Genomic DNA, 12,569 nt, shown 5'->3' on the forward strand with positions numbered 1-12,569 from the left:
CGATACCGCGGCCGTACAAAATTTCATCCCACCACGCTACAAGAGCGTGTTATGGGGCCTTCAGCAGTACCCGTCGGCAGCAAGCAGAACAGCAGTGACTCCCCACCACGCCTACAAAGAGCGTATAGGGCTCTCCCTCCTGCGTCGTATGCTTCGCACCGCGGCTCCCTCTACCGTGCTACAAGAGCGCGTATATGGGTTCTCCGATCCGCTGCAACGTCGAGAAACGGGGTTTAAGTTAGAATTTTATACCTTTGAGTCGTCGGCGGACTGGCGACGATGGCTCATGTATCGAATAAGGAAGGAGGCATTTTTTATATTAATATTTAATTTAATTTAATTAATTATAATTATTCATAATTAATTATATTTACTTATTATAATTAATTAAAAATAATAATTACATTTAGTAAAATTAATTAAAAATAATTAATTATAATTAAATTAAATTAATTATAATTAATTCATATTAATTAACTTTAATAAATAATAATTAATTAATAATAATTAAGAATTATTAATTAAATTTAATTTCAATTAAATTTAATTATAATTAATTTTTTTTAAAAAATTAATTATAATCATTTAATTAAATTTAAACATAATTAATAATAATAAATATAATTAATTAAGTTAATTATAATTAAAATAATAAAATAATAATAATAATAATAAAACATCTCTCTCCCTCTCTCTCTCTCGGTTCGACAGATGCACGGGATTTGGCCGAGAAGCGCACGAAAGGGACAAAGTTACCTTCACACACAGTGAGCTCCCGTTGTTGTTTCCGATCAAAATGTCGGACTTCCAGTCCCTCAAGAAGGGAAATGTCGTTGAAGGACGGTCGAACAGTCACGAGGAGCTGAAGAAGAGCGCGCCGAAGGAGAAAGTTATCTTTACGGCAAGCTCCCGTGGTTAGCTCCGATCAAAATGTCGTAACTTCCCGATCCGACTGGAAGAGAAGGTCGTCGATGGGAGCGAAGTCGGCGGCCGAGGAGTCGGAGAAGCTGCTCGAAAGGGAGAAAGTTATCTCTGCAGCCAGCGAGCTCCCGAGTTGCTCCCGATCAAACTGTCGTAACTTCGATCCGACTGGAAGGCGAGTCGTCGAAGGAGTGAAGCCGAATAGAGGGGAGGAGTCGGAGAGGAGCCGCACGCAAGGGAGAAAGTTATCTTCACTGCAAGCGAGCTCACGTTGTTGCTTCCCACCAAAATGTCGTAACTTCCGATTCGACAGAGAGGGGTAGAAGGCGAGAGAGGTAAGAGCGGGAGCAAGTCGTCGAGAAAGAGTTGAAGTCGAACAGCAGGGAGGAGTCGGGGAGAGATCAGAGCGGAGGAATAAGAGAGGAAAGAGGCCTTCGGCCTCTTTTCCTTGGCTCTTTAACGACACGAGGTCGTGCGTTGAGGCGACTTCGACGTGCGAAGTGCGGGATGTGCGCGATTTGGGCCGGCGACGACCGTACTGAATTCAACGCTCGAACGTGGCCGGACAGGTATGAGATATTTTATTTTATTTATTTTTTTTTTTTATACAGCAGGTCAACAGTTGGATTGGAGGCAGATTGCCTTTTAGGCAGGTAGTAGCTGGAGGGGAGAAAATGGCTGGGCTGCAGTAATGCATTATGTTAAGGTACTAGGGCAGATAGCAGATTTTGGATTTCGACAGTAATATGCATGTACTTTAACCATTGCTAAGCATTACCTCACAAATATAAACGTCCGATTTTCTTTGTTGAACTGAATCTCTGATACTTTTGGTCTGTCATCAAATCTAGCTCATTGAGAATTCTTCTTGATGAATATTGTTCTGGTAATACCTCTATTAGTTTGTGTTTAGCTTCAACTTTTCATTCTCAATCTTTTAGAAAAAGTTGTTTGGTAATTGATTGAAAAACATTTGACGAGGAGCAGTAGTTAGCAAGGGAGAGAAGAAAGCCAATTCCTGAATAACAGGAGCATAGACGTCAAGAGAGGAAAGCAAATTGATGCATATAAACATCCACATCCACCATATTTCGTATTTTTGGACCATGCCTATTTTGAAAGTTTGTACAGGGCAATTTAAAAGTTTCAGAAACATAATCTGACGATTGTATAGAATGACTCATGGCAAGTCCCCTCGAAAATCATGCATATCAACAAATTATGGAAAAACACCCCAATATCCCTCTTCCCTTCTTGCCTGCGCCTGTGTTCGGGGATGAATCTGACTGAAACAGCCAGCACTGAGCCTCAACTGGCATTTAATTGCATGATGTAGAAACCAAAGGATAGGATTTGTGATACGCCCTAGGGTTTCACCAATTCGATTTTGCCCTAATTTCTCTCAAATGAGCATGAGAGGAACAAAACAAGATCAAAAGCAAAGATATTTCCATGGTAAAATCCTTAGAGTTGTGCACTTTTTAATGATTTTCGGATTAGGGCACAATCCCTCCAAAACTTTGAAGGAAAAACTCTCAAAATTATAAAAAAGAGAAGGGAATCCATTTAGTATTGAAAGGGAAGCAAGTTCAACACAAAAGAAAGATACAATTTGTCCACTTCGAGAAGGACAAGCGTCTCCCACTACAAACCCTAGAAAAATAAGAGAAGGAAACTAAGAGGCTAAGAGAAAACTCCAAATGCATAACCCTTAAGAAATCCCCCCTTAATCCCTACATATAGCAAGAAAAAGGACCCAACCAAACCCACTAGTGGGCTGCCCAAGCTGAACGCCCGGCTCAAGGCTAGACCTGAGCCAAAACCGGTCAAGAAAATGGACCGGTTCGCTCAAGCCGCTCGGGCCCTCCCGCTCCGCTGCGCCCATCCCGCGTCCCTGCTTCGGCGGTCGAACGGCCGCGGCGCTTCCGCGCGCCGCGGGGTCGCCGGCCCTCCCTTTGCCGGTCGGCGTCGGCGGTGGTCGGCGGTGGCCCGCATCAGATTGCTGAGTTGCATGGCATACAGGACACTGAAAATCATTTATAAAATCAAAAGGGAAATTCCGATGAAGCATGATACTTGCTTAATAAAGTGACAACAAGCATCATTACTCAGGAGATACATAACTCATCTTCTTATAGAGAGGAGCATTTTTAAATATATGACGTGAAAAAGAGACCAAGATGATCAAAGTAAATTTGGAGAGGGGCTAAATTACTTTGATTAACAATCAACAAACAAGGGCAAGCTGGCCACCAATGTGCTTCCATATTGCCCATAGGATGTGGGGGTGTTCCACCACCTCCCTGGTAGGAGATCATGCAAGGAGGAAAACCATTCTAGTTGAGCCAATTTGGCCTGAGTCGGTTCAGGAATCATTTAGGGATAGATAAGACATGTCTGACAGTATGTACTTTCAATGACCCTTTGAAGTATGACTGGAGATCAATCGAGCTAATTCAGACATATTCAAGCATCAGCTTAGCAAACTGAACCAAATCATACTAAGATTCAATAGATCAATACTTTGTATCAAAACTTATGCCTGACTGGACAGAGATTTTTAATAACCCAAGTGAATATTTAGAACATCCAAAGTAAACACGAGCATAAGTTTTAACTCATAATAAATATTTAATTTACTGCAAACGCACTCAAAATGTTAGTAGAAATAACTTGCAAACCAGTACCATCCCTGAAACCCTTGATATGTTAACTTTCGTATCATGGTTCTACTAGGTGTACAATAATTTGTGAGGTACGGTAGATATAGATCGCCTCATCAATGCTAAGAGAAGATATCAATATGCCAAATTCCAAAAGGCACATTGTCATAGTCACACTATAAAGCTTACTGGTTCAAACTGAGTAGCCAGGCATATGCCGCATATCTGTTATTAAAAGAATGTTTCCAGAGTAGAAAAGATAATGCAGGTATGACATGACATAATAACAACATTCGGTAAGAAAATACTAATACCTATTCGAGCAAGCCGGTTGATCCATCCTGGAATATGCTTCCCAGTTAACCTAAAACATATATCTTCTGTAAAGTGGTTGCAGTTTTTGGAGATTAGGTGATAAGTATCTCCATAATATTCTGAAACCATGGATTCCAGGAATGTCCGAAACGCAGAGGGAGGCATGTTAGTAAAGCCTAAAAGAATGGAGCATCTGTACACAAAATCAGGGCAGTTGCGGGGTTCAAACTTAAATACACCACTTGTAGGAATATCATGAGCCCCAAACCCATACTCTGAGCCATGAACTGATACAGGACGAACCAAATAACACCAAATTAACATTCTATTATGTCACAGCTGTCATGAAAATTAAAAGGAGTGGCATATTATTTCCATAAAATTTTAACAAGTAGCTTAATTAGGCAAAAGGAACATGATTAGAGAGAAATTTAATAAGGAGCAAAAACGCTTAAAAATTTGCATTTTCATTAAAATGCAAAACAAAAATGTTTTTTCTAATGAACAACCAAATTTATTGTATTTTTAGCCGACAACGCAAATTTTCTTTTTATTTTTTGAAGCTAAAATGAAACTGTTGACTAATGGGAGAAAAAAATACAAACTCACAAGTTACTAAATAAATGTGCCACACTGTGTGGAACTGTTAATTCTGGTGTCATAAATAGCACTGGAGTTTAGGGAGAAGGCACACGCGAGAAAATAAAAAAATTTTGCAGTGTTCCGACGTTCTATTATCTTTTAATTTTCCTAATTTTCTTTTAGGTAGATTATTAATTTCATTGTCCAAATTTTTCAATGAGATACAAAGTCATTTATTGTGCTAATTTATATTTTTTATTTAAATATTTTGTAATTTTAAACATTTTTTTAATAATTATAAACGTCTCATATTTCATTTAAGTATTAGTGCAGGATGATGTGACTAAAATTTTTAATTTACTAAATTATTATTTGCATTGCACTGTTTTTAAACTTCTTTTTTGTTGATTATCTTTTTCTTCTAATTACAATGACAAATAATAAATATGAAGTGATTTTGAAGATATTTATAAAATAAAAATTCATGTTAATTTTTAATTGCAACAAGCTAAATCATAAGATATGCAGGTTCATTTTTACTAGAAAATTATACAGATGTTTAAATTTAACCCAAAAACTTCAACATAATTGATTGTCCAAACTTTTTATGTATTGTAGACCTATCCCATTGTTGTTCGATCCAAACTTGTACCAAGAAGGTATCTCCTTAAGGCTCGTATATGTATATAAACAACAACAACAACATCAAGCTTTTATCACACTATGTTAGGTCGACTAATATGAATAGTTTATTTTTTTTTTTCGATGTGCAATATTAAGAGAAATTCTCATTTAAATCTAATAGAAAATGTCATTTATAATACTTTCTAACCAAGTCTTTTAAGTCTATCTCTATCTTTCTTAAAATAGGTCAAATCTAATAAATATATTCTCTTCATTGGGTCATTGAAAGGCTGGCATTTTATGTGACGAAGTCATCTAAGGCGACTGTCTCTAATCTTATCTGTCATTAGAGCTACTCTAACCTTACGTATATACTCGTTTCGCATTGTCTCTAAGTGTAAAACCACTCATCCACCTGAGCATCCTCATCCGTGCAACACTTAAGTTGAATATTTGCTTCTCTTTTAATAGCCAACATTATGTGCCATAAAACATTGCAGGTCTCACCACCATCTTATAAAATGTTCTCTTAAATTTCATGGGTACTTTTCTATCACATAACTGGCCTGATGCATTCCTCCACTTCAACTGTCTAACTTAATTCTACTAATAATATCCCTATCTATTTCACAATCGCTTTGAATAATAGACTTGGGATATCTAAAATGTGTACTTTTTTGAATGACTTGATAGCCCAAAGTCAGTCTTCCAATTAGATTTATTACTACTAATATTTCACTCTATGTATTCAGCTTTAGATTTACCCAAACGAAAACCTTTAAACTCTAAGATTGATCGTCATAATTCAAGTTTTTCTTCAACTCCCTCTCTAGTCTTATCAACAACAAGAATATCATCAACAAAAAACATACACTAGGATATATTCTCTTGCAAAGCCAATATATATATATATATATATATATATAAAGAAAAAAGAAGAATATTCATTAATTAAAACTGACAAAGTCTTTAGTTGGATGAAATTTTATGAGGTATAAAATTTGATTTTAAAGATTATAATCATGGTTTAAAATTGTGCAATAGAGGCTCGCCTTAAGGCCCGCCTTTGCGCATTCCAGTAAAAAACGCCTCGATGCTTACGCCTCGAGTTCTTTTTTATGAGGCTTGCACCTCAACTTGGTTGAGGCCCGCCTTGAGGCCCGCCTTGAGGCCCACCTCGCCTCACTGGCATGAGCTTACACCCACGCTATATATATTAAAACTTACATAAATCTTGAGTAAATGCCCGACATTGGACTCTATAGGAGAGGAGGAAAGGAGAGAGCAGTTCATCATAATGATATGTCAATGAATAACCCCTTAGTAATGACAGTGCTAATGACTTATGAGTTCTTATGTGATATGTCATGTGTGCTATTTATTTTTGGAAATTGGAATTATATGTTAATGAAAAGAATACTGGGATTTGAGAAAGATATAATTTTGAGTTGAGCTATATTTCATGTTGTCTTTTTATTGGGATATTTTGATTTCACTTCATATCTTATATTTTTTTATGTTTTATATTATTCACTCATTAGTATATAAAAAATTTATCATTTTATGTTTACGCAATCTTTTGATTTTGAGGCTTACGCCTCAAAACGACTTGAGGCTTACGCCTCACCTCACGAATGAAAAACGCCTCAATACCCGAATACGCAATTTTAAACATTGATTATAATTATATGAAATTTATAAGTTTCTCCTAAATTAAAATTTCAGAAGATTAGGAATTTTTATAGCCTTGCAAATATTTTTTAAGAGAAAATGTAGATATGTATTTGCACGAGTAATATATATAATTAGCACTTTACAAGGAAATCCAACTATATTGTATGATATGTTGGGTAAAAGACATGGATAACCAATATTTTATATATGGGTCCTCCCATGCTGTCTGATAAGATGAGGGTCCAAATATGAAAAGACCTGCTATGCTTAGTGATATGGTAGGCTATGTTTATGAAAGTTCCACCATTGATGCAGGACTACATAGATGAAATGATTCTGAGTTCATTTAGATATTGCACAGCTCGTGATTAGAATAATACTAGAACAAGATTACTAGCAATTTTAAAACGACGGATCAAAACAAATAGGAGTTATCCGCTTAGGCTTAATTACATGGTGAGAGCTTTGGAAACTTCAAGATAAATAAGAAAACAATACAACGTAAAGTAGTAGCTTTCAAGATAATCCCTAATCTAACATTGAGAATTATGATGCATCGAGGCACACTCAAATCCTACGATTACTAAGCTTAAGCAAGAGCAAGGTGAGAGAGTCAGCTGTGACTGCAAATCAAACCAAGAGAGTTTAGACTAAAAGATATAAGATGCTCGGGAGAGGAGAAACCTTCGTCAAGGGTTGGTGCAGATCCTCCACTCGATGTCTTCGAAGTGTTCGTCGATAGCCTCTACCAAATATATCAATGTGCGCTCCAAGTAATCCTCGACGGTGAAATCAACTCTTGGGTTCACGTCGAAGAAAGTAGATTGTAGGATGTCTACGTAGCCGTCTTCGTCCCAAGTTATGCCGTAATCAGTTTCCGGATCCGCCATTCATAGATGGTTGCAAGTATAATCTTCTTAGCTCTTGAAACTAGTTGAAAAGAAATAAGTTCTCCTGTACAATCTTGTAGGGAAAAGAGCCCAACTCAAAACTTGAAATAAGTTTCAGGTGTTGGCATGTAGATGGGAGGGAGCTTGGAGAGAAAACCTAAGAAAAAGGAGCATGGGGGATTTCGGCCAGCAGCAGGGAGGATTGGACAATCTTTCCAAAGTGAATTGCTATACTTATGGAGAGATTTCAAATGTCCAGCAATAAGGGGAAGGGGCGGCGGGATATGGAGGTGAAGGTGGGATAGTTTCCTAATTCCTATACCAGATTTCAGGGAAGTATTTAATGCTTGATCCCTTTTGAAAATTTCGGCTGTTATAATCTTGGAAATATTTATAAAGAAAAGAGGGGTGGGTGTTTAGGAAAGATTTCCTAACTTAAGCCAAAGGGGAGGGGCCGGCGGCACTAATGGATGAGAGGGATTGGGCAAGTACTCATTGCTTACTTGTTTGGGATTTATAAATTATGAAAGGGAATTTTAAAATCCCAATCAATGACAAATTGAGTTGATTGAGGTCAATGACTTTCCTAAAATAGATTTTTATATTAGGAAATATTTTGAAATTCAAATTACTTGGATTTGAATTAAAATATAATCCTAATTATATTTAATCCATATTAGGAAAATAAATATAAGAGGGGGAAAATAAAAAAAAGGGGTAAAGGCGAAAGTGGCCGGTGGCCAAGTGGGGGGGCCGGGTGAAGGTGGCCGGCGGCTGTGGGGAGAATTTCGTGGAGCTTGCTGTAGGGGAGGAGATGGGGAATTTGGGGTGGAGTTTGAAATGATGAAGACGACAGGGGAGATGGTGAGGGAAACCGAAATACAAAGAAAAAACCATGAACCCGGCTATCTCCAAGGTTGGTGGGTGATACGATCTCCCTCTCCTAGGGAACTCTCTCCATTAGAACTCTCAAGCTCTCAATACTCATATGAGAAGAAAATTTTTAATAAGCAATCATTTATTAACCTCAAAAGAAAATAAGGATGGCTAATAAAGCCTCATACAAAGGACTCAAAACAAAAAGACACAAATGCCCCTTGGTCTTACATACGACATCCCTTCATAGGAGGGTACAACGGGAAAAACAAAATGACATCTAAGCAAATAAGAAAATACATGAATAATAAAATAACACAAATGACTCAGAAATATAAATACTCGATCGTAGTCGTAGATCGGCGGCCACGTCTCTGATAAACCTTCCACGATCTGATGTCCCCATCAACCATGCCTAGTGAGGCTTAGTGATACAATGGACTATGATTATATATGTATACTATTATAATGCATGGATTATTATGCAAGTGTATTTAAGCTTTTTTATGAGAAAGAAAAAGAAAATTTTAATAAAAAAGAGAAAATTAGGAAAATAGTTTGTGTAACATGACATCTAAAAAAAGAAATTATAAAAAAATTAGGTATAATGATTTGCCAAACTGAACTTGGAATAAGTAAATCATAGTTATATTTAATAAGCGAAATTGTCTACTAAATTGTAAACTTTATTATTATTTATTATTATTATTTTTTTGCCTACTAAATTGTAAACTTAATTTATTATTATTAACATTTTTCATTCGCACAACAATCAAGAGAAGGGATGTAAGATAGAAAATTTTAAATTAAAAACCTATATTTAGTTTTTGGATGTTTTCTTAAGTAAATATGCTTTGCAATATTTGAAATCTTATGTAGTTGTATCTGCGTCTATATACATAAGCAAATTATGTATAAATAATATTATGAAAAAACATTGTGTCAGTTGCTTCTTATTAAATACTTCATTGAAAATCTTCATAATCACATTCTTTGTTCCTATAGTTAAGACAATGGATTGCTGATCTTAGAAGGTTAGTTTAACCAACAGCTAGGGTCGTGACAATATATGATACGAATAAGTCGAGTTAAGAACCCGCTAATCATTTCATTTTAAATAGTACTATATATGATATATTTCCTATCACATTAGCATTTGTTGAAATGTCCTCCTTATGCATGTCACACATTCGTTGCTCCTTTCTTTTCAATACATGACAAATATAAACAAGTTGAGACAACATATGATATAAACAAGTCCGTTGATCCTTCCTTTTGCTTAGTTAGGCTAAACTCTAAAGGCAAGGGTCATGACAACATATGATATGAAAAAAGACAAGTTAAGAGCCCATTGAGCAATGCATTTTAAATCCTAAAATCAACTAATCTATATCTAATAAATTTCCTATCACATTAGCATTCACTGACATTTCATACTTTCGCTTATCACATGTATGTTGCTCCTTCCTTTTCCATGCATGGTAATCTCTTAATGTATCGTTTCTTCTTGCAATCAAAGCAAAATACATCCTTGTACTTGACTCAAGACTTACTCCTGCCATGATTAAAAGTAAATCACTTCTCAAAAGATCTCCCCTAACCAATAATCTATAAGTCAGCTTTTAATCTCATGCACCCTCAAGTTTAATAATTATATTTTTAAAAAGAACCAAAAGTTTGAATCCTTTAGGTAAAAAGTTTCTCTCCTATACAGCATGGTGTTATGTAAATACTTATAAGAGAGATAAAGGGCATAAATAATAACAAAACTTTATCCACATCATTAACAGTCACATTATAACTTATTAAATCTCGAATAATGGGATTAAACTCATTAGATTTAATAAACATACCTTCTAGCATGTGAAGCATACTGAGTTGTTGCTTCTAATTAATTTTATTAAATAGACTTTTAGTCATCCATAAAAGCTCTAGTTTAAAGCATAACCCCTCCATGGTTGTTTCCTACAATGCATCAATCAAGATCCCAACCGCCAAACATAATTTGATTGCTGAAAGAGCTTTCTGATCTATCATTGTCATGTTTCCTCATCATCTCAGTCATATTTGCATGAGTCATAAATGCCTTTACAATCCCCTGGTTTAAAACACCAAGCATATTAATTCTCCAAAGGCCAAAAACTCTTTGAGACATCAAAGATCTCATTCTAAAACTTCATCGTGAATTTGGCTTTGATACCAGTTGCTAGAAAGAATGCCCAACTCCACCACAACTGATTCTTATAAAATATATTTTTTTGTTGCAATATATGCCAACTATTTCATGATATATAAGACCGCCTTTGTGTATGAATTTCAACGCCTTTTTGTTTCTTAATTCTCATTCATAAGATAACAATTGACTACTTGCTCCTAATTTGAAGGGTTTTAAAGTAGTAGTTAGCAAGAGGTGAATCCCTAAGTGAACAGCAAAGTTGGTATGACATATTGAAAAACAACTGGGAGTAGGAGCAAACAATTAGATGGTAGTTCTATTAGCATCCAAAGTTTAGTGTTAAGTCCATCAAGACTAGTCAAAGTCAAAAACATGATTTTTCCACATATTGATCATTGGGCAACATATAAACATTGAAAGGCAAGACTAAAAGCATTTCACATCCTCATATCATTACAAGTTTACAACAATGCAACAATTGTTTTTGTGATTCATACTTAGAGAGGCAATCAACAACATCTTGGGGTTTTAGTTAAGGATTCAGATGCATGTCATCGCACATTTCTTTTTCAATTAAGCATCATAGCAGATCCTCCAACCATTGAAAAATGCCTTCCGCAATGCAAATGCAAAGATTCCCTTTTATTTTCTCTGCTGGTCTTTTGTTAGATATATTGTGAAATATACGTAAAGGTTAAAGCTATCATGATTTTAATCTTTCTTTTTTTGCTTCATCCATCTCCCTTGCTCTTTATGTAATGGAACAAAAAGAAAAATCCCTTCAATTCAGCCTTTTTCTTTTAGCCGTATATTTCATATTTTTGCAACTTTGGTAAAACAATTTTTGCATTTCTTCTTCTTGTTCTTTTTTTTAGAATGGGGGCAACAAAACATTTCTTCAGTGGACACTTTTTCACTTACCAAGTTTCTAATGTCTGTTTTTTTTATTTCTATAGTAATTATTTTCAGTTTCTACTTGTCTCACCTCCTATGTTATACTATTTTAGTGCGAATCAACATTTTGATTTGATTTTACAAAAAATTTATAAATTATCATGCCATTCAGTTCATTATCCCAAAAAATTATAATTTACAAGCATATACTATTATATTTTCTTTTATAAATTCTAGTTCTCATTTGTTGTGCAGTTTAAATGAAACTTCATGTCAAAGTTCTAATTGCACAGAAACTGCATAGTCCGAAATCTAATGTTTTATTCAGGAAAGGATACCCACAACAAGATAAAAAACAAATTAGAATAACAAAACCAACGGAATCTATCCAGAATACAAGAATATGAAAAAAACTAACAAACAGCAGACGAAATTCGCACATTCACACCTTCGATCCCCGAATGAAAAATGCCAAGACTGCACCAGTATAAGTAATCATTTAGCGGGGTGAGATCGTAGACGTTGAGGATAACCGGAGTCCCAAGGTAATTTCAGCGCATTCTACAATACGCCGTACTTTATAGCGTAATTGCTTCTTTTAAAATTAATTCCCAATCACGCTTCTTCACCTAATAACGCCGCAAATCGTGCTTCTTCCTAAAATTTTGCCATATATCAATCTGTTTGGAGCATTTAGAATGTGTCGAACTATTTGACGCATTCTGAATACGTCAAATTATTTGATGAATTTGCTCCTATTTAAACTTTAGTTATTTCATGCTCCTTGTACTAATTGTGCCAATTAAATTGCTTCTTCTTAAAATGACTCCTATATTATTTAAATAATATTTCATATGCATATCCATAAATAAAAAATATTTGTGACGTACCTAAATGAGAAATTGTAATAAATTAAGAAAATAGTGCACAAATCATTGTAAATTATAAAGCTCT

At 35.4% G+C, this 12,569-nt stretch overlaps 1 protein-coding gene across 1 annotated transcript in view; it reads right to left on the reverse strand.

Moving 5' to 3' along the window:
- Window positions 1-12,163, reverse strand: part of LOC110106194 (deSI-like protein At4g17486) — a gene marked incomplete at its 5' end in the record, with an annotated part of 27,780 nt that extends 15,617 nt beyond the window's left edge. The window contains 2 exons of the mRNA XM_020835980.2: window positions 3,899-4,186; window positions 12,064-12,163. Of these exons, the coding sequence (XP_020691639.2) occupies window positions 3,899-4,186; window positions 12,064-12,163 (388 nt within the window). The remainder of the gene's footprint in view (window positions 1-3,898; window positions 4,187-12,063) is intronic.
- Between the last annotated feature and the right edge of the window lie 406 nt (window positions 12,164-12,569).

The sequence above is a fragment of the Dendrobium catenatum genome, unplaced genomic scaffold, assembly GCF_001605985.2.
Source record: "Dendrobium catenatum unplaced genomic scaffold, ASM160598v2 fragScaff_scaffold_266, whole genome shotgun sequence".
NCBI lineage: Eukaryota > Viridiplantae > Streptophyta > Magnoliopsida > Asparagales > Orchidaceae > Dendrobium > Dendrobium catenatum.